The sequence below is a fragment of the Bombus bifarius genome, unplaced genomic scaffold, assembly GCF_011952205.1.
Source record: "Bombus bifarius isolate JDL3187 unplaced genomic scaffold, Bbif_JDL3187 scf7180000007978, whole genome shotgun sequence".
Lineage (NCBI taxonomy): Eukaryota > Metazoa > Arthropoda > Insecta > Hymenoptera > Apidae > Bombus > Bombus bifarius.
In genome coordinates, this window is record NW_022884363.1 from 1,119,597 (window position 1) to 1,146,076 (window position 26,480).

A 26,480-nucleotide genomic window follows, 5' to 3' on the forward strand; every position below is an offset into this window, starting at 1 on the left:
TGAGACGCGCATTTACGTGTCACACTTTGCTACGACCGGAAAGGATCGAAGGTGAGCGTGACACGAGTAGTGAAGAGGAACGACAGGTTAAATGTTCTGTGCTGAAAAGGAAGATCATCGATGACTACCATATAAATTAAATAGAAGTAATATGAATTATATGTATGACGCAATATCATACATGATTTTGCATTCGTTTTTTTGAAAGCTTGTTTTTTAAAAGTCTTTTGATACCTAATTCATAGTATTGGATCGTGGATGTCTACGTATTTCTGTAATGTGGAAAAAGATTTAAAGTTTCAAGATTTAATATGTTCTTTTTAGAACTGTTTTCGTTTTTGACAAGACCTGTTACATATCGTTATCGTTGTTAATTTGTCGAGCGAATTATCGACCAATCTTACGGGATTGTAGAAAAGTATCATTAAGTTGCACGTTTGATCGTGAAAGATTTATTTGTTAATAGAAATCGGAAGTGCCACGGTAAAAGTGGAACGAACGTGGCAATGAAAATATAAATGACGAACTGCAAACGCTCGAGTCATGTTAGAGGATTGTAATTAGCGGTAATTAACGACTATCTGTCACGTTACGTTGCCAATCTAAATCTTACGTCGTGTGATCGCGAGGAATTCTGCGGAAATGTTTCTCCCGAAACCGGAAGCAACGTGGAAACCGTTTCTAAGTTGCAGAAGGGACGACAAAAAACAGCGACGCTGTAAAAAGTTTGCTCCGTAGGTTTCGATAAAGCCAAGAGCCCATTGCGAGTCGCATTCCACGTCCGTCTGGGAATAATTATGCGTTGTAGAAGATAAAACGAAGCGTTATATAATCAGCCTTTGTTCTGTGACTGAGTCGGTTTCAGTCGGATAACTTCTGATAAATTAGTACCACGATATAAAATAAATTTCTTTATTGCTCTAAACTTTTCGCAGGAATCAATGTGGCATAAAAGTTCTATGTAATAATATTATTATGTACCGCTAAAGATGAAGAATTCGAAGAATTATATATGAAGTAAGGATTTTAGAGACGAATAACCGTATTTCCGTTTTTCTTCTTTTTTAGGAATTATGCAATCGTCCAATATTTGTCAACGACACACCAGCTCAGTTCGACGTAATTCCCGGGAAAATGGGTAAGTTTGGAAATCAAACTTCTATTTTCTAATTTAGATTATCATCATGATTATATAATATTTTGCACGCACCTATCAGTTTATCATAAATCAAAGCGAAATAGTTCCGATAGATAAAATGAACGCGGAAGATATAGAAGCATAATAAAATCAAATCGTTCTGTTTCGCTCTTCCTTCTGGCGCAAAGAATCCTCTCATGATCAAACCTAATGATATGGTTCACATGCGTGCATACGCGTGAATCAATGAATCACTTCACCTTGGTTGATTTCCTAACAAAAACCGAAGCGAGCACGGTTTACAGTATTTTATTCAAACAGTTATGTATGTTATCTTATCTCGTATAAGCTACTCGAATGTTAAATTTGAATTATTTTATATCAATGTTTAACTCTACATTCGTATTGTTTCTTCGTAATAATTTTATTAAACTTTTAAAAGGTATAACGAAGTCACACGTTTTTATCGTTAAATTATGTTTTACCATTTCATGACATCACTGAGACACTTTCACACGTTTAAGATTAGCTACGACTACTATAATTTGCCATTTAATAACGTAACGTTATTATTGTCATAGATATATTACGCGAGTCGACATGCTTGTCAAGTCTTTTTCTGAACGACCTCGAAATCGTACAAACCCTGAAAGTGACTCTGGTAACCTTTGAAGGATGTGGGAGATATGTATAGCGTGGTCGTTTCTACGGTACTTATGGCTCGAAGCTGTTAGATCCAAACGAACTTTCTTCGGGGCACGACAGTTACAACCGTATACCGGTATAATCAATATTCTCGGCGATTTAATTAACGAATAACCGAACTCATCGCTATTGTATGATAATTGTATGGCTACCTCGTACAGCTCCTTTTTGGTACTCACCCCGTAAAAATGTAGAAGTCAATAACTCTGAATATTAAAAAACTAGCGATTTCATAATTACGGTTTACTTTCAGTTTTCAAGAATTATCGAAATGTAATATTGTAATTATCGAAATGAAAATTATTGGTACATGGAATCTGCACTTTTATTATTTGAGGAATTCAAAGTTTATAAGAAGTATAATTTTTTGAATTATATAAGAATTAGAAATTGATTGTTCCAGAATTTACAAGAAATACAAAGAACCAGATTTTATTATTATATAATGAAAAGTTGGCGAGAAAAATTCTATCTGGAAGCATTTAAGTTTAGTAAAATAAATGCACAGTTTGCTTATTTTCCTAAAAATCAAACTTTTCCAGAAACGTGATATAAAGCATGAAAATTATTTTAAAAATCCACCGCCCAGGCGGATATTTTCAGAAATAAACCAAATATACAATAAAGACAGCAAAAAAAACGTTCCACGGCAAATCTGTAAAAGAATTGATTTAAAAAGAGTATAGAAGTCATAAAACGATCGAACATCTCTTTTACATTAGAATCAGCTTATTTCGTAACAGGAGCAATTTGAATCGCCTTAATGTAGGTCAAAAAGAAACAATCACGTGTCATGGTAATCCTTGCCCGCTTGCGCGCGTACTCTTACGTACTTATGCACGATAACGGGACACGGTGCTGTGAACGCGTCGTCTTCGAGAAACGCGTTTGCACGAATTCCCGGATCGCTCGACTTCCGTCCACGATGCTGTTACGATGCTCGTGAATTACCTACACCGGCTCTCCACAAGACGGAGATTAAGTTCACGATGCGTCCGAGTTCTCTTACTATACTTGGCGTCGCAACTCGTCGACCGCGATGCGACACGTCGATAGAACCGAGTATCTTGCTGTTTCACTGTTTCCAGCCATTAACACACGTGTAACGGAGAATAAAATACAAATTGCAAATCGTTGAAAATTCTCCACGGATGATGCAAAAGAAGCCGACTCCTTCATTTAAAAAATGAAGTTTTAAGCTGAACGGTATCATGTTTTGCTATTTGATAAAATTGGAATCGAAGTGCAGAGATGTTATTCATGTATGTGTAATGGAAGATAAGATACAAGTTACGGGTCGTTAAAATTTTTAATTTGGACGATAATACAACATTACAACTTGACAAGTATTGAGATTTGATTGTCAGGGTATAGATAATGGAAGATAAAATATATAATCGCATATACTGTTGAAAATTAATCGACTTTGAATTATTCGCGGACGTAAATGAAATGGATTTAGTGTTCAAAAGATAAATTTTTTATCTAGAAGTTGATACGATTGAATATTCGATAAAATTGAGATTGGAATTTTTGGTCTTTGAGATCGAAGTTTTTATATTAAATGCGCGAATAGTCCATCGGATAAAATATTTTCTTCGTTTTGACGACATTTCTTCCTTTTCGATATAAGAAACGCACTAAATGCTGGAAATGAAAAATTCGTAGAGGTGGTGAGTATTTCGAGAACGTGGAAAGAATTAGAATTTAAGTTTGAGAGAGGCTGGACAATAGAATTACAGGTCTGCACGCTGAATTGTAGACAACCATTCTTTCTCGTTTATTTGAATAATCGAGGCACCTTCTTTTCCGCTCTACAAGCGCTGGCATACATATTTACGTTCCAATGAGAAAAATGCGGGTGTAACGCGACCGTGGTAACAATTATTTAAACGTTTAATATATGAGAAAAACATTATAATAAAGACAACGAATTACGCGCGTGTTGTTACGCTTTATAATTACGATTCGTTGATGATTATCTCTTATTTTCTTACCAGTCGGAGAAAGCCGATTGTTTGATCTTTGCGAATCACTTTCGCGCTATTTACAAATTATACCCCACGATTCAATAAAATTACAAGATTGTCTTGAAGATATCCAAGTAAGTTACGTGAAATGAACGATGGATGTTATAAAATAGAAAAAGAGAGAATGTACACTACCGTTCATAAATCATGGGACACTTGATACAGCTAGGATAGGCATAAGTGGATGTTCAAATCATAAAATGAAATTGACACTTATTAATCACGTGTATAATGAGGAAAACTATATTAAACTCGAATTATATTATAATTTGAATTCTTTATTACAGACATACTTTATTAAAATTCATATTTCGAATTGTATATGTCACGATAGATCGAATAAACGTCACATAGAGGATACGATACCTGAGTTAGCTCTTGAATAATAATCATTAAATCATATTGCATCGTGTGTACTTTATATTTTTAATTACTTCTATTTTAACACGTATATGTCTAATTATATCTTTAATTTCATATTGAAATTACCAGTATCTTTTCGTCCTTCCAAAGATACTATTCCAAAGATAATAAAAATTCCTATATGTATGTAGTAATATTTAGGTATTATTGAACCGCGAATGTCCCTCGTAAAATCCGATTTTAAGCCGTGTACATCTCCATAATCGGTTGTACTCTCTTGCACAATGTATTTCCAGCTCTTGACACCGATGTCAGCGCAAACGTCGAGTCCGACTCGAAGCATAATTACAATGGACCCGGTTTCGTGGGTATTATTCCTCGTCCAAGCTTGCGGGAACGACAGGTTCGAGGAAAAATATTTGTTTACCCGCTGAAAACTGGACACCGGTTAGCTCATCTGTAATCGTTGCGGTTCGGAACCGGGTCTCGTCGTCATCGCGGTTGTGGCTCTAGTGAAAGTGGATCGATGCATTCACCGTTTGAATAGAGACACAATTTAATCGGGTCGTGGCAAAATGTCCGATCGTCGCCGCGTTAACGCCAATCTCGTCGGCGTCGACGATGTTAATTTCAAAGAGAAAATCGTGAGAGCCGGACACGCGTGTTATCCTATTTTTGTACCGGTCGGTGTGTCGCAACCGCTCGGAGATTTTTCTCCTCGTCAATCTCAGGATAATTCTGAGGCGTTTTTTAACGGCGGTTTATTTTTGGCGAATCGAAAAAAACTCGTCGATCGATGATATTTTTAATGTCCTCAACATGTACTTACGTGATTCGATATATTTACGAGGTTTTTACCTCGAACCGGTCGTGTTTTCGATCGGGACGATCGACTTTGGTTTCTCTCTCGGAAGTCGAATAATTAAGCTGCTATGCTCTGGTAAGGCGTTGCGTAACAATGCACGTGTGGTTCTTTTCTTTTCTTTTTTTTTTTTCGTTTGAATAGAAGCGAACGTGAGAATGCATGAACAAGAATGTAAGAGAAAGAGAGGCGTTTAAGTTATTCGATAAATTATGGAACAGAGCCCTGATGAACTTCGTAGAGGAGCGAAACAGATTCTTAATCTTCGGTCGGCATGTGTCGTAACGTCGTGAGAACATTTTCTGCGATCGAACACCGCGACGACTTTATTGCTCGGTTAACTTTCGTTTTCGAAGGTCTAATCAGGAATTATGCAGCTCGCTTGTTAAACATTTTCCTGTTTAATTATGAGACACGAGGAAAGGAAAAGTTGTACGTCAATTTATTGCATTTACGTGTATTAATACCCTTTTACTTTCGGTCATTATTTACTATTCTCTAATAAGTTCGAATAATGTAACGAGTAATAACGAACAATGCAATTACAAAGATTTCTCGCGATTCTACAGATGATTAATTAACGATAACAGAGCACTCGTAGCTCGCACGGAATATACTTAAAAAGAATTCATTTGGATCGTAATATGGTTAGTTTCGTGTCTGTTGAACCGATGTGCGATGAATAAAGAACACGTGCAAAGGAGAAAATGCAGTTATAATTTGCCTAGTTCATGAAACACGCTTGTACGTCTGCCATTGTTTAGATACTATATCTTTCGAAGATCAGTGCACCTACAATTTACATATAAGTCTTCATTTCCATTCAGTAAAAGTTCATTCAGGATAAGAGTAATTTCGTAAGCCTCGTTAGTCAAACATTCGTTTATATCTTCTTACTTCTGCTTACTTACATAATCATTACGGGGAATATTCGTTATTAATAGCGCAGAAGATGAAGTCCTATACTGTAAAACTTAGCTAAAAAATTCTCGAATCCTTCTAGTATATATTTTACAACTAATATCTAGATTTTATTCAAATTACGAAGGGATATCCCACAAAAGACTCAGATATGTTTTTATATTTGTATAATTAATAATATTTTTATTTTATAATTATTATAATTATTTATTTTATTCGTTACAGTTATTAGAACTTTCAACACTTTATTCTTAAATTCAGGTGACAAATGGTTAGTTTCTTGCCTGGGCGTTCTGCACTTGAGCAAGGGACTTTTCTACAGGGTGGTACCAGCTGATCAAGGATTCGGGAACAGCGGAGAACCACCTGGGTCACCAACGGCTGAATACGCAGGGGTCTTCAGGTTCCGGTTGTGGTGGTGCGGCGCATGGGTCGAAGTTCTCGTCGACGACAGGCTACCGGCGATTCACGGACGGCTGGCTTTCGTGCAAAGTCGTCACAGTGATCAATTCTGGCCGGCTCTTCTGGAGAAAGCGTATGCCAAGTGAGTACCGGAGCAAGTGCTTCAACTCGAGAGTACTTGCTTATTTATCCATCATGTGAGCGGCCGCGCATGAGATTCTTCTCGCGCCTGCTTCTCTTGTCTTCTCCTTTTGACAAGGTTTAAAGAGGCAAGTAGTTGACTCAGAATGTCTATGGGACCTACCTAAGGCTTCCCACGATATACGTACGAATTACAGGATTTAGCTAGAATCATCCCAAATCCGTGGATTCCGACAATCTTTGTGGTGAAAACACATCAAACTTACTAGGAACCACATAAAACGATCGTTTTCTTTAAATTTTTTTCACGGGAATATGTTCGATATTTACGTATCGCAATATGATTCTTTCTTGTAGCCATTTGGTCAAGTACATGTAAATTTTATTATTAGCTATGATGATAGTTGATGATAGTTAAAAAGTATTTCTCCTTTTTTATATGAATAGAACATTTATTCAACTTTTCTAAACGACGAGTCTTTTAATATCTATCTATTAGTATCCCTATTACATAATTAATTGGCCACGCTATGGACATAAATGGTAGGTGGATGATGTCATGAATAGAAAAAACGAGTTTCAAAAATGGGCGTATCTTCGGATGTTATAACATCAAACTGGGCAATTGGCCAGTTTCAATCGCATGCAGTTTTACGTGGGCGTAGAAGGCGGTGGCGATCGAGGTTCATCGATCGATCTGGGTAAGGTCGATCTTCGTGCTAACGCACCATGAACGTCCACCTGATGAACACCCACGCCACCCACCGGAACTTACAAGATCGGCCGTGGTAACGTGAAAGTTATTCCGTGTGTTTGCATATCCATCCGATCCACAACTCTCCATTCTCTCAGGAAATTCGAAAGTCATGCGATGACTACAACTTTCGATGTTTTTCATAAATAGCGTGGGTGCAACGAAAACATTAAATATAGTTAAAGAATCATTTTGAGGAAATGAAAATTTTTATACGAAAGAAATTGAACCTCCTTTATCTTTAATTACAACATTCATAATTATTGGCAAATTGCGGATACTTATGCAAATGTATACTTTCATAACTACAACGAAAGAAATGAAATGTAAGCCGAGCTTCTAACTGTCACTAGAGATTTTTTAATATTATATATACTTCCGCGTATTATGTGCATTTTTACTCGTTTAAATTTCTCATACATAGATTCTGCTATTAAACTCGCGATATTTCCAAAGAGATAGATTTATCATTTACTTAAGGAGAAGAGAACTGAATAATTCTGCCCCCCTACTAAGAAAATCAAGGAGAGCGTAATTGAAAGGATCGTAGATAGGTTTGCAACTCATGAGCCTGAATGTCGCAGCATTGGAGAACATTTTAATGAAAAGGCAGCAACTTGCTCTAACGGTCGGGAGATATGATCGGTAACGAAGCGGCGTGTAATCGAGCGATTCAAGAACACGGCAAACGAAGCTCGCGTCATATCGCAGGGACATGGAATTTATTCACGGTGTCTCGTAAAATCTACGGAGCAGATCTGCGACGCGAGTAATGGTACCGCGCGATCTCCTCCCCGAGGTGGAAGACGCGTTTACGCGAACGAACGAACAACGATGACCGGTTTTGCCGAAGGTCCTTGCTCCTCCTCTTAATCTTTCCGCTGATGACCGTTCCTCCTTCCTTCTTCTCTCCTTCACCTCGTTATCCGCTTCTTACTCGCGTCCCTTCCTCGGCATCTCTTCGTTTCTTGCCGTCAGAAGGATGTAAACCCTGGCTGGGCGTTGCTCTTGAAACGACTGCAACGTGACGGCCTCGAAGAGGAAGACGACCTCGCGAGGAGCAACTGGCGAAAGAAGAGCAGGATCGCCGATAAGAATCGCCGTGCGACTCATCCTCCGCCTTCTTCCCTTTTTTCTTCTTTTTTTCATTTATGAGAACCACGGCCGTAACAAATTTCACTGGCGATAACGCGATATTTACACGCTCGTGAGCGATGAGTACACGTATACACATGCGTGCACGTCGTTCCTTTAAACGTCGGGCAACACTTTGCTCGGACGATATTGTGCCATTAAACGTATAATGGAAAGGGTTCTTTTCCTCGTTTTTATACGTAGTCTTAATAGAAAGAATTCCGAGGACGCGTCCTTTGAATCGTTGCGAAAAAGAAAGTTTCCGTGGGTAAACGTTCTCTGGCGCTTACACGGGAATGTTTGAAGGTATATACATATATTAACAACGTTCAGAAAAATCTGATACCATGTAATCTATTGTAGTGATTTTATTGTTATACGTAATACGTGTAATTTATTGGTCATTTTATGTAAAATGTTTTTACTTGCCTCGGCACAGCGCACTGGAGAAACTGGAGATTTCAATGCTCGAATAGCGCGATCGTTGCACGATTTAAAGTCCTAATCTTCCTTTAAATTTTATACAAATTATTTAATTATGTGATTTACAATTTCTATTAACCAAACACATCGAGATACGTCTGAAATTAGTTAAATTCTGATCTGTTCATTCGTAATTATTCGTGTAGATGTTGGTCAACTAAACACGATTTTCATTAACAACTTCGAGTTTCAGCTAGTGCAGCCTGACTATTTACCATTTTCATTGCGATATAAATGCGAACGTATCGATTCTTGTGCGTTCTTTTCATTTATTCCCAGCAATTAATTTATCAATCCGTTTAGTTAATTCCTTTTACGTAAACTTATCCAATTTTTTCTTACTCGTCAGAGTTTTCTATTTTTGATCATACGCTCTCCTAAAGGCCAACACTCGTAGCACATACCCTTATTTAACGGTCGAGAACACAGCTCGTTATAATTTCATCATCAAACGCGTACATCTTGCATCACAATAGTGTGTGTGTGTGTACATGTGTAATAAGAAATTGTCGTGGTTGCACTGCGTTTTGCCAAGAGAAAGCAGAACAAAAGGATCAAACGTTGTAACATACGGTGGCTACGAAAATATTTGACCGCTTACCGCACAACTTTTTTACGAATATAATGTACCTACATAGTGTATTCAGAAGACGTTTCTATAAGTGTTTAAATACTTTCGTGAGCCACATCACGATACCGTACGAAAATTAAATAGCCGATTAACAAATTATACCGCGATAATAATGGTTCTACGTGACACGACCATTAAACCTGACACAATCGTCGAATTGAAAAAAAATTGAAAGTGTGTATTTCGTAAGTGAAACACAACTGAGAATACGTAAAAAAGATTCTTGAATCTTGAGGTCACGACTTGATCAAAGGATAAATAAATTCCCCGTAAATTAATTCCAGACGATCGTTCGATTCATCGAGCATTGGTCTTTCTTTTCAATTAATTTGATTCGCTCGATTACATCCACCGAGAGACGGTGTATCGTAATGTCGCTTACAAGCCGTCTGTACGTGGCAACGATTACACTGGTCAACAACTTCGGCAAAGGAATCGAGGTCGAGATTCATTAATAATTGATAGCGTGTTGCTGTCTCTCGATGACTTCCGTTCGACGTTGAATGTACGATGCAGTCGATTAACGCTGAATCGCTTGAAATCAACTGGCTTCCATAACCGATTATGGCCGAACGATGTCTCACATTTGTATTGAAAATGTGATTGATCTTTGTGTCAATCGACTTTTGCGGCAAATTTTACGACAAAAGCTTGAAAATATCTAATCTTCGATGCTATTCATCGTTAATTTTCGCTGGCACGCTGTGTCACTGGCGATCTTCGAGTACAATTACAATCGTAAGAATAATTGAATCATCGTACGGATAATTGAAGAGCTAGACGTGATCATTATCTTGAAATTTCTTGTGTTTCGCTGTTTGTTTAAAAAAAAGAAGCAGTAAATAGCCAGATTCTGCTAATAAATACTACAATAAAAAATTTCGGTAATTAGGAAAATTCGCATTTTTGTTAACATTAATGAACTTTTCTTAGTGTTGGATTATTGTGCTATCCTAATAATAAACCTTTTTTATATGTTATGTTTAAAAATATGCCGTTTATCGATATTACGACTTAATTTATACCTGTCATCAGCTAATTATGGAGACTAAAAGGCACTTTAATAAAAAGTAGCCTCAAGTAGTATAAGTATCTAGTTACTAAATTCTTATCGTCTGGTTGTTAACTTAACACGATGCGCTCGACGTTCTAACCAAATTTTCTTCTAGACAAACATTAATAAAATATCTCCATATCCGCTACTGTATTCTTACTAATTAAATCATAATCGGTGTTTGTTTCTCGTCCGGATGCGAATATTAATTGAAATTACCCCACGATATCACATGTTTTCATTCTTTATTTAATTTCCTGGAATCGTACGCGATAAAAATCTCTCTAGAACATTGTCCAAGCGAACCGTGTCTAACGAAGAACATTTTTCTTTATAAGTACATCCATAAAAAATGCACAATTTTATATGAAATCGATATTATCTGGCTAACATTGACCTCAATTCCAATTTCGTTTGGCACACGTGGAGATCCCGTGCGGCAAATAACGGCCGAAATGATAAACCGACTGATGATTTTTGCCACGATGACGAAATTAGTATTCCACGCGTTTCGATTCGATACGGACGCGAGATGAGAAGAGGGGACGCGTTCTCCAACCGAGAGAATCTCGCCGATGACACACTTCTTTCCACAGGGAGAGAAGCATTCGTTGGTTGACCTTCCCTCTTTCACGATAACCCCGTCGCATAGATCCCGTCGATCCGGGACGTACCGTGTATCCAGGCTTATTAATCCGACGGCTGTATTAAAATCAGTTAGAAAGCTCGTACATTCGCGTGCCAGCGCGTGCACAACTAGCCAAAGAATTATGCTGGACGCGCTTCTCCGCGATTTCCATTAGAAACCACTGCCTGTTCCTGCCGCACGGTACTCGAAGCAACAAAGAATCACTAAGTAACGCATTATGCGTTCACTGGTTACCCCCAGTCCTACGATAACACGTTTCGCTTCTAATTATTTTGTAACTGTAACGATCTGCTGAAGTAATTAACTCTTTTTACTCGCTAAAACCGATTCGGTTTCTCCTCTTTAAGATGGTCAATGCGATTCTCTTTTCGCGTGACTATTAAGAAGAGGAATTTCAGATTGAGTTTGATATGCTAAAGCATGAAACATTTAATAATCCAGCGCCGACAGAACCAGAGTTTATTTTGTGAGTCGTAGAGCATTTGATCAGTATCATTTAGCGTCGTTACTATGGTTATAACGGATGCCTGTTCTGACCATCTGAAACAATCAGATATGTATAAAGATTCTTACTAGTATATGCTATATGCACTTCGATCTTCATATGTTTAATTCGTCAGACTCGAACGAATCATCTACTGTAATTATAATTTTACGTGGTGCTACGTAATTCGATTTGTAGATGCGATACTTGCAATTTCGCCAATAACGAAAATTCGTGTACCTTCTCGTGATCTTGTAGAAGATGATGAAAAAACCTATAACGCGTTTTTGTTTGAAAAGAAGGTGTGAACCAATTTTCATCTATAGATACTACCGAATGAAAATTTGGCAAATTCGCGTATCAACACTGATAACGCAACGACGCAATGACAGATGGATTCTCAGAAACTGGACAAATCGAATATTGAACTTGATCGATCGAGTTTAAACTTTGAAATAGAGAAAGCATTCCTTGCGTGCCGTTGCAAATATTCGAAAATGCTTTTCTCCGCAAAACGTACACTCGAGGATAATGATTCACCGCGTTGGTATTCGGATAACAAGATTTTCAACGATGGGTCACTAGACGTTTTGACGCGCGAGCAACGAGAAATCAGAATTCGGCATAGCTTCGGAATACGCCAGTATGCCGGGCTATATTCGGCGCTGTATATTTGTGCACGCACATGCCAACCATGGGTAGGTATACTAAGCAAGTATATCCGCGGATACTTTCACTCGACGAGTAGTCGGTTCGTTGGTTGCCAGCAATGGATCGGAGGTCAGTGCACCGGTGACCACAGTCCACGCTCGTATCTGAGGCCACGAAACTGCTACAACAAACGTACCGTGCTAATGGACGCTCGAAAACGAGCCTCATTAACAGTTCATCCACCTATCTGATTCCTTAATGTTAAAATCTTATCGGTTTATAAACAGCACGGCAGATATAACTTCTCGTTGGAAGTAGTTCTAGCGAATCGTTTCAACGTTAAAGATAATTAAGAGTTCGAGTTTCAGGATACCTCTCATTCTCTGATAAAGCTACTCTACTCGCTGTTCTGGTCTTCTTATGCGAGTACCCAGAACTAATTTTGTTTTCTTACTTTTTTAAATATCTGGAGCAAGTATTCATTTCACGTTCGTTCCTCGTTCCTGCGCATTATTATGTACGAACAATACGAAAGTCTTATGTCCGAATGTGTAGAAATTTCATTCTTTCTTTTTTCTTTTACTTTCTCTATTGTACCTCAATTTGGCATCAAAGAAAAGCTTAAATTAAGAGAATGAGCAGCGGGTAAGTTATAAATAGTAGTTCGAAGGGCATGGTACAGTAAAATTAATCTTTAATTTATTCGATTACAGAACAACGACAATGATTTATACGTCGTGCTACTTATGAATTTAATAATCGATAATAACCACCACGATGATAATCTTTATAAATCCTTAGTCATGTTTATGTCCTAAATTACGAAGCAATCTCGACTAGCTATGCCGACGTATACACGTTATGTGTAGCCTGTCGTGTAACTGCATTGTACATTGATCTTGAAATTGTTTTACCGTGTGTCACGGTATTATAGATGTGATTCGAAGTATCGTAATGCGACGATCGCACGAAAGAATTGTAAATGACATTGCACATCCGCATGTGACTTCATCACCCCGTTAGATGGTCATGGGACGGAAGTACGTCAATGGCAAGACTCGTGTTACCGTTGACTCACAAACCGACAGCGGTATTACATAGTCGACAGAATGTTCGCTCGAAAGTGCGCTGACTCTTGCGACAAGCTGCCACATATTTTTTTTTTTTTTTTCTAGTATAATTTCCAGTCTGATCTATTATCTCATCTATCTTTCGCTAAACTTGGTTTAACACTGCAGCAGATTGTCCCAAATGTCTACAATCTGCCCAGTGCTGTAACAGACTGTTCCAAATCGCTCTTACTGTAAATCAAGAGCGGTCAATTTAACCATAACATAATTCAATCAACGACAACCATTAACGTCGAACCGTTCATTTCCTCGAAACGTGATTCGATCAGTGAAAATAGTCGAGACAACGGCTCGATCATTACCCTGTTAACTCGTCCCGCTTCAATCTGGTATTCTGGCCGCGGACCAACAACTTCGCTACACCACTTCCGAGTCATTGCCACTTCCGCCATCGGCAAATTGCGGAACACACCGAATCCAAAGCCCATACGAGGCACACAATTGAAAAACGGATCTGTCTGTTGGTCGCATTGCGCTCACCTTCCCTGAGAAAATACCCATGTGACTGTTTGAACGGCTCGTGTGAATGGTTACGGTTTAGAGATTAACCTACGTATACAGAGTGTTTCAGAAAGTAGCAAACTTCGGGAGCGTATATTATATACTCGTTGAGAGAAGCAAAAATGACCCAATAGACGTGGGTTCAAATATCATTTTCTACTCATCGGAAAAAAAGAAGATCGTCCAACTTAATGTTAATATTCCCAGTTGCGATTATCATAATTCAATAACGCGTGTATATTACTTTATTACTGGAACTTAGTTTGTCGTTTATTTTTTATTAGTTCTTACATATACACAGGGGGCGGTCACATAATATGTATAATAGAAGCTGCATGACGATAAATTTTCAAACTCAATTTTCTCGTAAGCTAAGCCTTAAATGAACAAATTTTATTCCATATTTCGTTCTTATCTTTTCATAAGGAATCTATATATGATATCTAGAATTATTCAAAGCATTTTCTCGCTTTTAATATTTTCTCCTGCCGGAGCTAAGGTACAACTTATATTATTTAATATTTTATCGTTCTTTCATTATTAATCTTCGAATTTTAAAATCTCGATAAGCTTAAGCGACTTAAATAATTCTATCTCATTATATTACATTGTTACAAACTCAGGCTGTTAGAAACGTCTTGTAATTTCCAAACTAACGATACATATTTGTATATCATTTTATTCATATTTTTTGAAGACGTTTTTGCTTATATTTACGAATCGTGCCGCTAAAGTTTGGAACCAACTTTCTGAAACACCTTGTACGCTGGCGTACACTCTCGTGAGTATGGAAAGCTCGCTATCTAACCAGGAGCGAGCATATGTGGACGCAGAAGAGGCGTTGGCGTTACTGGGACGAGTCAGTCCACGAACATAGAGCAAGAGAAAGAAACCCCGTTATCTAGAGAACGCTAATTCCCGCAGGAACGGCACATTCGAGCAGATACAATCGCTACCTTCTCGCCTATCCTCTTATCAATCCTCGCGAGATCTCGCCTTTCTATCTCGACCGATGATTTCCGAGACGAAAAGTCTTGGTACGCAGGCTTAATCAAACTGGCAGGTTCGCTTCGTGGAACAAAAGCTGCTATTCCGGTAGCATGGCGAGCGAGATTAACGAGCTGTCGACTCAACTTTCTTCGCGGAATCGATGAGGAGCCCGCGAGAAATCGCGATCGCGTGGTATTCCTCCAGAGGTGCCTCATCGTCGACGGGAAGAGGTCGCAGGTCGAAAAATTCTAGACATCCGCTTTCCCTGAGCCGATCTTGACGTTCCTGAATTTAAAAAATACCGCCTGCATGATACGAGTTTTCACTATTATTTAAACAACGCGAGTGAAAATTCCTGACAACTCGTTGGAATTGAATAAATGAATAGGATTTTCCATGCACCTTTAGACTCGTTATGTTAGGATGGTAGTCGTTTCTTAAGAATTCATCAAGAAATGTTACCTCGAGAAACTGACTTTTTATTATTTGCTTTCAGATTGCACGGATCGTACGAAGCTTTGAAGTATGGAACTCTGTTGGATGGTTTGTCTGACCTTACCGGCGGAATCACTGAGAGTATCGCCATACGCCAAGATCCTACTGCGTGTGGGCGAGTACTAGCGAAACTCCTCGATATGACATCCCTTATCACGTGTACAGTAAATAACAATCAGCAGCAGGTAAACAACACGTGACTCTTTTCTTCTTAATTTATTATCGACCGCAGGTATCTTTAATACTTTGTAAGCCCGTTATTATTAGACTATCGGTGTTTGTACATTTATAAAAAATTAGATCTCTCGGATCGTTCGGATCTCTATTTAGATTCCATTTCTCCGATTATACCCATAAAAATATAAAACTGCTTAAACATGGGCGTTATAGATGTTATAAACATTGTGTTATTGAAAAACTAAATTATTTGTTTTTACTTCGTTTAAGATTCGTGCCAGTACAGAGAAACTCGCCAATGGCATTCAGATGGGGATCAATTACAGGCTGTACGCTATTGAAAGGGTAAATACCAGAGATAATAATCGTTCGATGATCTTGATTAATTCTGACTCGTATTTCATGATGGATCGTTGCGTAAAATATAGGTGGAAACATTCAACGGCGAGGCGGTTCAGTTAGTAAAATTAAGAAATCCTCTTGGACCTGGTAGGGAGTATGTTGGCGCTTGGGCGAGAGGTGGCCTTGAATGGGATGAAGTACCTCCAATGGAAAGGGATCGTTTAGCGGTCAGAAATATGGCCGAGGGAGAATTCTGGTGAACTTATTTTAATAATAGCTTAATTTATAAAATAAGCTTTGATAATTTATTTAAGTTATAAGGTTTATTTGAGTACGCACTTCATTAAATTTAGTTACGCGATAATTGCAATAAATGCTACAAACGTGTGAATAAAAATAATTAACAGGAATCGCATGAATCATAGGATATCGTATTCGGATTTCGTGAAGACGTTCACTCATTTAGAAGTCGTACATCTTGATGCCGAAACGTCGAGAGATGAGCCATCGTTGCATAGCAAACATACCTGGCAAATGAAACTCTATCAAGGCAGTTGGAGGAGGGGCGTAACCGCAGGAGGATGTCGGAACAATGAAGGTTCGTACGCGGTTTACTCCAATGATGAACGTTTTACAACGGAAATCCGGTAATACGTAACGTAAGCACTTATTAGAATTACGATAAATTGTTCTACGATTCTATAAATTTATATATGTTGCAGAAACTTTCCATATTAATCCACAATTACATCTAATCCTAAGTGAAATGGAGGAAGTAATTGTCTCTTTGTATCAACACTCTATCATGGAAATAAAAGTAAGAAATACTCTTTATAGCTTTTAAATGTATCCTATTTTAGAAATTTTATTATTAATGACTGTACCATTTGTATTATATTAAGGTGATAGGCTTCACGGCGTACACTTTGCCGAAAAATAGCACAGAATCGATAAACAAGCAATTTTTCAAAAAGAATAAATCTTTGGTTAACTCGCAATATACCAACAGTCGTCAAGTGAGCCACAGATGTCAATTAGACCAGGGTGGTTATTTGTTAGTACCCACTACTTTTGAACCTACGCAAGAAACAAGTTTCACACTGCGAGTCTACAGTAGTAAGCCTCTAAAACTTAAGTAAGTAATTCAATTTTAATATTAACAGGTTACTTGAAAATATAATTTTACTTTATACATATATAATGATTTTATTAGACTTCTCGATACACCGCCATCTTTGATGAAATCGGCCATCATCAAAGCGCCACCCCTCGAAGGCAAAGGTTTCTCACAATATGAAGCCGTGTTTCTGCAACTTGCTGATGAACACAGAACAGTAAACGCTTTTGAATTGCAAGAACTTCTCGAAGCTTGTTTACCAAATGGTAAAAGTTCGCACTATCTAAAATTATAATAAAAAAATTAATTCATCGATTCTTCTAATATTACTTGATAAATTATTGTGTTTCATTTATAGATTATATAAAAAGCTGTGCTTCTATGGAAGTATGCCGACAGGTAGTTCTTACAATGGATGTATCCTTAAAATTAGTTACCTTAACTGTTTTTAATAATATTTTTTTTAATTAATAATAATTTACTGGTGGTTTTCCTTACATTGATATTAATATAGAGTTCTGGTAGTGGTCGATTAAAATTCAATGACTTTAAGGATCTCATGTGCAGTTTAAAATACTGGCAAGCAGCGTTTAAAAATCACACGAAGGAAAAAACGGGTATACTTAAAGCGGAACGATTGCGAGATGCGTTATTAGAAGTGGGTAAGTATATATTATATATATACATGTTTACCGATGTTTGATATTCACCTATCCGTACTCTTAACGCATGAAAAATATTTCTATTAGGGTTCCAATTAAATACGGATGTACTTTCAATTTTAATCCTTCGCTATATGAGAAAGGATGGGACACTCAGATTTGGTGACTTCGTCTCGGCAATACTGCACTTGAGTGACGCATTTGGTATACTTTAAGTTTCTGACTCCTCCTTCTGTATATTTTAATATTTAAATATTTAAATCGCGCGCTAATATTTACACTTATTTTATAGGAATATTTGAAAGTAAAGACCCTTTGCAAAATGGGACCATAAAATTAAGTTTAACTGAGGTACTCACGTTACATATAAAGTTTGGTTTGATTTAGATATAAAAAATTAAATTATTATTTAAAATATCAATATTTATTTTCAGTGGCTCAGATCATCTTTGATGTGCTGAACTTACTACTCAACATAATTCGTGTACCTTGGAATACTTGTAAATAATGTTTTTTACGTCGTATGTAGACTTAAGTTTTAGCCATATTAACGGTTAATGAACAAGTCTATTTTTTGTGCTGTTTGTAAAATAATGTCATTCTTCCCGCCATTAGCAATCTCATCATTCCTTCATCTGATTAAACATTATAAATGACAATGTATTATATGTTATTTGTATAAGAAATTCATACTGAATAATAAAGTTAAATTTATTTTGTACAGCCCCTATCCACAATAAATAATTAATTATTTGTAAATAGGCTTGTCATCAAATTATATACTTCAAAGTACATATAACTTATATGTATAACAAGTTGTACGAATTACATGCATATAATTTGAACTGAATGATATGAATTTGTTTAAAATAAAATTTTTCACACAAAAAATTATTGGAAAAATTCTTATTGAAAATTGTAAATAATATCAAATACCTAATGCTATTAATTTTTTATTGCAAACTGTATATATCCTAAATTCAATCGTCAAGAAGTATTTTAAATAATTGAAAAATCGCACAATAAAAAGTAAGAATAGAGTCGACAATCTCATACGTATGAAGTATGAACGCACATGTATGTATAATGGCGTTCCTTTCGCTGATAAATATTGAGCGTGTTTAATTTATTTAAATTTTGTAAAAATAATGCTAAGGTGGTTATTACAAAATATATACAGTATTCAATATACGGTTTTTATACGGTGACTAGAAATAGTGCTTAGTTGGAAAGTGTCACATCACAATTAATGACGTGGATTTAGGTTAGGTTATGCTTTACAATTTTTACCTGAATCTTGTCGAAATATTACTAAAAAAGTAATTTAAGAGTTCATCGTAAAGCACAAATCGTAAATAATGTTCGAAATTACAGATACGCAAAGTAAGTAATAAATAATTTATAATTTATAAAAAATCTACGATCTGTAACTATTCTCATGAGTACGAAATGAAATGTAAATTTCAAAACACTATATAACAATTATGTATTGATTTCAGAAATAGGAGTCGGACTTGCAGGATTTGGTATATCTTTTCTTTTCCTTGGAATGTTACTACTCTTTGATAAAGGTCTTCTTGCTATTGGAAATGTAAGAACTGTTCTCATAGATCTGTGAAAGCATCTAGTGTACATTATTACATTCCTCTGAATTAATTATTTCTCTATAGATTTTATTTATATGTGGATTATCATGTGTTATTGGACCAAAGAGAACCCTCAGCTTTTTTTTTCAAAGGCACAAGATAAAAGCTAGTGCTTCATTTTTAGGAGGAATTATTATAGTACTTATGGGTTGGCCTATCATAGGCATGATCATAGAAACGTATGGTTTTATATTATTATTCAGGTATGTATTCTACATCTGTTTTATTACCGAATACATATTCGTTCTTTATGAAACTAGTTAAAATTTTAATGTTATTAATTTTTCAGTGGTTTCCTGCCAGTTGCCATAAATGTTTTACGAAAGATACCTGGTTTAAGAATTATTTTAAATTTGCCAGGTTTATCTCGAATATTAGATTCAATTGCGGGAGATCCAAATAGAACAACTGTATGATATGTTTCTTGATATGATGGCACAAATCATTGTATATAAGATCCACTATTTTATATTGTGTCCCAAACTTTCTCGTCATTCCCTTCTGAAATTTCTCTCAGATCTCTGTTTGTATTGTATAAATGTCAAGTGTAAACAACAAAGTTCAATTACCTACCCATTTAATCTAGAAATATTGTGTAAAAATAATATATAAATTTCTCATTTTCATATAAACTACTGTATTGCTGCAGAGACTATATGTGTATTTTAAGAGCATTCCAAAATGTTCAGGTAGATTGAGGATCAAAATTAAAATGGGAAGTATTTTTATTTAAAATCATTAATTCACTGTATCAGTAGATTAATGATATTAAGGCTAACACCTACTTTATATTTGGAATGTTTATAATAATGAAACATTGTATGAAACATGAAATATGTAATATGAAATATGATACGTGACTGTCACTACTCCTTAAAAATATAATTTTACTATATAAGAATGCAGGCATATTATTTATTTTTAGTATCTATTTAATGAACAAACAATAACTTAGATAATTATCTTATCTTGTATGTTACAAAACGTAAGATAAAGAATTTAACTAAAAAAAATTAAAAAGTTATGTTTAAGGTAAGAAAAGACTCAAAACTATGTTTTGTCATTACTTTTATTGATCTGTTGGTTTCTTTGCACACATCCTAACATGAACACATTGGATGCGTACACTTACAAGTAACGCTTCTCATTATCTTACACGTAGTAGTCTGGAGTGTGAAATTAAATTACTGTCACTGAAACTCGATGAATTTCATTGATATCGTTAATATGATCATTTATTATCTACAACGGGCCGAGAGTAAGGGCGGGGGGGCGGCCCAAGTCTACGCGTCCCGCCGTCGCCGCAATGGTATTTCGTCGCGCGTCCTTCTCTTGCTCAAATGTATACGCTTATTTTTGTTATTTTCTTCTTTTTTGTTTAGATAATTATTTTTACTACTTTATGTCTCGACCATCGCTTATATAGTCACATGTATCAAACATTTCACATATCCATTCGTTTTTCTTTACGAAAAGGGAATATGAAATATAGAACATGTGAGCTGCAAGAAAATACTGAATCCGGCAATAAATTAAGCGAATTCTCTTCTACAGTCAAGATACATATTCTGCCGAGTTTCATGCATTTCACAAGATGCTACCAAAAGATCATAGTCTGACTGTTCTCAAATTTCTCGACAGTTCGTGTACTGTTTCAGCCATGAAATCACTTGATCTGTTGTTATGTCGGATGGTGAGGGTAATAAAGATGGTACTTGCAATTGTAGTTGTGAAGGTAATGAGGTGAGGATTGTTATTATGTCTTAAAGGAGATTCTTAATTTCATCATAAAGTACCAACACGAGTGCACCACCCGTACCACGAAGAACGTTGGAGAATGCTCCTTTGAAGAAAGCACCACCACCTTCTGACTTATAGATAGTGGCCCAACAGTGAAGGGTACTCTTGTATAACATATCGGATTTAGCACGACCAGACTGCATCATCATACGCCTACGTACTGTGTCAAATGGATAAGATACAATACCCGCAACAGTTGTGACAACCTGCAAGAAATATTAGATATTAATAAAAGGATTACAGTTGTATCAAAATTTAAAATAGATATTATTGTCTGGTCTGTACCTGAGCAATACCCCATGAAACAAGGAATGGTGTCTTTTTGGGATCAGGCAGCATACCACGGGCAGTATCATAGAAACCAAAGTAGGCAGCACGATAGATGATGATACCCTGGACGGATACACCGAAGCCACGATAGAGGCCACCAATACCGTCAGTCTTGAAGATCTTAGTCAGACAGTTACCAAGACCTGAGAATTCACGTTCACCTCCAGCTTTGCCTACATCAGCAGCCAACCTATAAATAATAAGTGTAAGTAATCACCATATATAAAACTTTATCACACAAGTTGTAATTAAGAATTAATCACAATCGAATACCAAAATAATATATAAAAAGTACCTAGTTCTGGCAAAGTCAAGAGGATAGACAAAGCACAGAGATGTAGCACCAGCAGCACCACCAGAGGCCAAATTTCCAACAAAGTAACGCATAAACTGTGTGTTTTTGTCAACACCACCAAGGAAAACTTGCTTGTACTTGTCTTTGAAGGCAAAGTTCAAAGCTTGTGTGGGAAAATATCTGATAACATTGGCAAAGTTACCACGCCAATAACTGAGGAATCCTTGTTCTTTTGGAATGCGCACAAAGCAGTCAATCATACCTGGAATAATATGAATATATATTTACATCATACTTTATTTCAAGAAAGATTATATTTTGCATGAATAATAAGTGACAAGATTAATTACTTTTTCATTTTATTCAAAGTATTAGAATCTTTTCATGAAAATTTTTGAATATCTACATGAAAATATTTCAATGCTAGATTTAGAAATTCTATAAATTTTGTTTTGTCATATATTGAACTGCATGCTGTTATGTAACAGAACATTGTCAGCTATAGATTTTTAATTATTTATAATATTTCATATCTTCAAGTACATAAGATTATCTTTACAATAACTAAGATATGTTAACATTGCAGAAACTTTAAAAATCCGTTTTTTTTTAATACTAAGCAAAGGAAGATACTCAAGGTCATGAAATCGTATTATTTTAGTATAATTTAAATATCATAAATTTTAATGATAACATATCGCGAATGATTAAATATTATCTACTAAATGTTTATCATAAAACTACAATCTAAGATTATGTATTATTAAAACATTATTATTCGTCAGCAAAATAATTCCACGCTTGAATCTGTGCAATTTGATATATTCGTAATTTTCTTTTTTTCTTAAATAAAACATTACTTATTTTTTCATAATTACATCACATCTTAGATATAGGACAATAAATTACATTCTCGTAAGTATGATTTCAATTGTTCATTATCAAATACATATTAAAAAATCTTTAAAATAAAATTTGAGTATATGCTTTATATTATAAAGGCAGCCATATTGAGCCGCATAGTCATCGATCGGCACTTGCGAATCCCGTACAAAGAGCAATGCCATGCACTGCCATCTGGTACCCAAGTCATTTCACCGAATATCGACCCACTGGTTTGTCAGAAAAGTACGACTTCCTCTTCAATCGATATTGCAAAAGTTATGTAAGACCCGAAACTTTATCTTTGTTACATAAAGTAGAAAATTAAAACTAGATAGTACTACTACTGGCGTACTACTAACATATAGTATGAAATGATATTACATAACAGTAATCTCGATCTTAACCACCGTGGAGGAACTTGGCGGAAACGCTTGGCAGTTTCAGGATCCCGATATGAGCGAAATGTTCCTGTCACATGTTTTTTATGTTTCGTTGCCTAGTCTTACGCACAGTGATTTGTGATTCCAGTTACTTGCATGTTATGTATCCTGACACTTTGTCCATTTTATTAATCTCTCATAAGTGATCGAATAAATGTAATTGCCTCCTTAAATAGCTTACCTTTGTAACGCTGGTCTTCAGCAATTTGCTTGGAGATATGCTGTACCTGCAGCAACAGCTTCACACGTTCGATGGGAGCAACCGCCGTTTTCGAGATAGCGGCGGCTACACCACCAGCCAAGAAATCCTTGGCGAATGCCACTGGATCCGCAAGACCAGACATATTGATTCAGACAGTTAGTGTGAAAACGGGTTAACAAAATAAAGAGGAGGAACCACTCCTACGTTTCGGACGCGCGCCGGACGACGAGTGACCGAGACGAGTTCCTCTCGTTGAACGGACCTCTGCTAAGAATAGCTGCGCAGGTCACGTGCAGAGTTCTGCGCAGGTTCAATCTTCTGGCACGGCCGCACCTTGAGACCCTGACACTTCATACACTTCGAATGCGTACTCTGTTCCCGAATTCGTGACCTTTCTTTCGTATCTTGCGACACTACGCCTTTCTTCCCCTTTTTCACGGTCACCATGTGTATATCAATTAAATAGAATGCGTTCACGGTCAGTCATTTCGAAATTAGATGTTTAACCGCGCTTATGACGTATTTCCGGTAAAGAAAATATAGAAATTGTCGCTAGTGTCAAGGTATTCGAAACGCGAAGTAGTTTGGCGGGAATATATTTCTATAAAACGATGAAATATGTATCATATTTTTACGTATTATACCAAGACTTCTTCCGCATTTAACAATAGTGATTAAATGAATACCAAACACGGATATTATAGCAGATTAACAAAAATAATTGATATCAATATTTTTAACATATTTCTACAAATAAAAATTAATTGATGATTGCAACTCAATGTTTAATAAAAAAAAAGAGTATAGTGATATCGTTTTCTTTCTTCATATCTTAATTCACAAAGAATTGTACAAATTATAGGAAGAAATATCGTAGAGAAGTTGTGTGTATATTTGAAATACCCGCCTGATACACCCATCTTTACTGGTTCTCCAGGTACTAACAGGGTATAATTTGCAATTATTTTCCTATTTCAACAAGGAATAACTAATAACAATTTATCTTTACCTTAACTTTAATGTAATTCATTCCTTAATTATCATTTTTATGTAATCACAACATTGCTTAGTTTTAACATAAACATTCTTATAACTATAATATTATTTGCAACAATCGTTAATGATAAAAATTGCTGGAGCGGTCTATAAAATCGAAGAAAATTACATTGAAGAGAAAAATAAGAAAACATTATGTCAAGGATAATGACCGATCGAGTTTTGTATTATACAATTTGATGTGACCCTATTCGATTTGAGGCAGGTATTACAGTACAGTTCCGTCATACCGATCGATCGTTATCTCTACACTTTGGTAATGGTCATGTATATAATATGAATACATAGATCAAGTTATATCCTCATCAATAAGAACATTTATTATCAACATTTTTTATATTTTCATTTATTAATACAAGCAGAAAATTTTGATAAATACAATTGCGATAAGGTACATGTCTTTGGGGTGGTTTCGAGTTTGCGCTGTTTAAGATACAAGAACGAGATACAAGGTCAATCTTTCATGAAGAAGGAGGTCAACAGGGCGCGACTTGCGTAACCCTGGCGTACGGCCAGTATGTTACGAAGTACAACGCCAGAGTTCAATGGAGTAACTTCAAGTAAAGTATATTTATACACCTTGAAGACACGTACATACGTAGTGGACCTTGTAGAGAATAGACTAATGCTAAAAATGTCCTTTGTCTACATCAAGTAAATTCCACTGCGCGTGCAAGTATTCATAGTGAGAATTAATCATATCAACTGATATCAGCCGAGCATAAACCTATGGATACTAGTACATAAATACTAATACAATAATTTTAATCGTAACACTAGTAATCGACTGTATCTTTTAAATGTTCTTGCACTTCCGTATAAATTTCTGTTTTCGATAACATTAAACATTTAAAGAAATTGTAACTTGTATATAATAATTATCCATTGTGTTTCCAATTGGATGAATAATTGAATGGTAACAAAAAGTGATTGAGGATACTATAAATACATAATATATAATTGTAATTCATATAATTATAGAGAATTAAGTAAGAGACTATGTAGTATTCGAGAGGTAACATTTTTGTGATAGGACACTTAAAAAATTTCAAGATATATCATCACCTATTTTTATACCAAAATATTTGTCTATATTTATGTCTAATTCTATCGTACCACTACTAACTTATCTTCATCGATTTATACAGACATTTCAGTTATAACGGGAAATTCCACATTTACTGAGTTCAGTGATAATATTCGATATACTGTTGTGATTATCTACACAAAAACACATGTAAGCAGAATGACTCGTGTGGCTCATATTATGCATTATAATCAGTAATTTGACGACTGTGTAGATATATATAAATAAAAATTCAAAATTTTCGTCAATGCATCCATATATTATCCATCACAGAGTACTTCCTAACTTGCAAACGATGTTACGTAACTATTATCAAATTGACATATAATACTAAAAAGAAATTAGAATGAATAGAAGAAAAACCATTAGATACATACGTATATGCGTCATTCAGTTGCATACATAGAAAGTTAACGATTGCAAGCTCTAACACATTACTATATCGAACTTGCAACGTGGAACTTAAGTGTGTGGATTGGATTAAATAACGACCTTGATGGCGTATGCGGCTGTCTGCACATAGTGTAATAACTGAAGTCATGATGGTCAATGCACCTGAAAGCAGTTCGAAGTGGTTTTATTACTTGATAGAGATCTACAGGATTTATGGTTTTGTAGCGCGACAATACATATCCCACAAAAGTAAAACACCCAGAGAATCGAAAGCCATATTCTTCGCGCATGCCTAAGATTCTTTCTCTATCAGAAAAGGAAGAACTTTCTTGACTGTCTGTATTTTCTGCACGCGTACACTAACAAACAATTCAGAAATCGGCAGAACGACAACTTTACATTATAATAAACACAGCATTTTAGATGCCGAAATTACCAATGTTACATATTTCCGTAATTAATCAAAATGTCACTTTTGCAGAGACTTACTATAGAGATTTTATGTTAAAACTTTCAACTTTAATAATGAA

The 26,480-nt window shown here is 35.9% G+C and overlaps 3 protein-coding genes and 1 long non-coding RNA gene across 6 annotated transcripts in view; 3 read left to right on the top strand and 1 right to left on the bottom strand.

Annotated features, from left to right (window-relative positions):
* Window positions 1-18,546, top strand: part of LOC117204444 (calpain-C) — a 38,166-nt gene extending 19,620 nt beyond the window's left edge. For both annotated transcript variants that reach the window (XM_033441848.1, XM_033441849.1), the window contains exons 4-17: window positions 1,069-1,138; window positions 6,281-6,563; window positions 15,520-15,703; window positions 15,966-16,040; window positions 16,124-16,293; window positions 16,463-16,635; window positions 16,760-16,854; window positions 16,940-17,172; window positions 17,251-17,420; window positions 17,513-17,571; window positions 17,669-17,816; window positions 17,904-18,020; window positions 18,109-18,167; window positions 18,251-18,546. In XM_033441848.1, coding sequence (XP_033297739.1) covers window positions 1,069-1,138; window positions 6,281-6,563; window positions 15,520-15,703; window positions 15,966-16,040; window positions 16,124-16,293; window positions 16,463-16,635; window positions 16,760-16,854; window positions 16,940-17,172; window positions 17,251-17,420; window positions 17,513-17,571; window positions 17,669-17,816; window positions 17,904-18,020; window positions 18,109-18,167; window positions 18,251-18,277 — 1,863 coding nt within the window. In that variant the 3' untranslated portion in view covers window positions 18,278-18,546. The remainder of the gene's footprint in view (window positions 1-1,068; window positions 1,139-6,280; window positions 6,564-15,519; window positions 15,704-15,965; window positions 16,041-16,123; window positions 16,294-16,462; window positions 16,636-16,759; window positions 16,855-16,939; window positions 17,173-17,250; window positions 17,421-17,512; window positions 17,572-17,668; window positions 17,817-17,903; window positions 18,021-18,108; window positions 18,168-18,250) is intronic.
* A 305-nt stretch (window positions 18,547-18,851) lies between these two features.
* Window positions 18,852-20,234, top strand: LOC117204550 (vesicle transport protein GOT1B). Of its 2 annotated transcripts, none has more exons than XM_033442060.1 (4): window positions 18,852-19,203; window positions 19,316-19,407; window positions 19,487-19,665; window positions 19,752-20,234. In XM_033442060.1, exons 2-4 carry the CDS (start codon window positions 19,366-19,368, stop codon window positions 19,876-19,878), a joined length of 348 nt encoding a protein of 115 aa, XP_033297951.1. In that variant the 5' UTR covers window positions 18,852-19,203; window positions 19,316-19,365; the 3' UTR covers window positions 19,879-20,234. The 2 variants fall into 2 exon arrangements, with proteins under 2 accessions (XP_033297951.1, XP_033297950.1); XM_033442059.1 differs by having other exon boundaries at window positions 18,853-19,199.
* A 279-nt stretch (window positions 20,235-20,513) lies between these two features.
* On the bottom strand, window positions 20,514-23,715 carry LOC117204549 (ADP,ATP carrier protein 2). The gene is made up of 4 exons (XM_033442058.1): window positions 23,394-23,715; window positions 21,888-22,149; window positions 21,548-21,782; window positions 20,514-21,468 (listed from the first exon to the last, which is right to left on the bottom strand). Exons 1-4 carry the CDS (start codon window positions 23,554-23,556, stop codon window positions 21,226-21,228), a joined length of 903 nt encoding a protein of 300 aa, XP_033297949.1. The 5' UTR covers window positions 23,557-23,715; the 3' UTR covers window positions 20,514-21,225.
* Window positions 23,716-24,436: 721 nt separating this feature from the next.
* On the top strand, window positions 24,437-25,805 carry LOC117204554. The gene is made up of 2 exons (XR_004487107.1): window positions 24,437-25,209; window positions 25,619-25,805. It is a non-coding gene; the product is annotated as an uncharacterized LOC117204554 (long non-coding RNA).
* The last annotated feature ends 675 nt before the right edge of the window (window positions 25,806-26,480 follow it).

Coding starts and splice junctions, on each gene's coding strand:
- LOC117204550 (XM_033442059.1), top strand. CDS start 19,175: ATGTTCGAAATTACAGATACGCAAA. Junction 19,408..19,486: donor GTCTTCTTGCTATTGGAAAT/GTAAGAACTGTT, acceptor ATTTCTCTATAG/ATTTTATTTATATGTGGATT. Junction 19,666..19,751: donor GGTTTTATATTATTATTCAG/GTATGTATTCTA, acceptor TTAATTTTTCAG/TGGTTTCCTGCCAGTTGCCA.
- LOC117204549 (XM_033442058.1), bottom strand. CDS start 23,556: ATGTCTGGTCTTGCGGATCCAGTGGCATTCGCCAAGGATTTCTTGGCT. Junction 21,783..21,887: donor CTTGACTTTGCCAGAACTAG/GTACTTTTTATA, acceptor TATTATTTATAG/GTTGGCTGCTGATGTAGGCA. Junction 21,469..21,547: donor TTTCATGGGGTATTGCTCAG/GTACAGACCAGA, acceptor TATTTCTTGCAG/GTTGTCACAACTGTTGCGGG.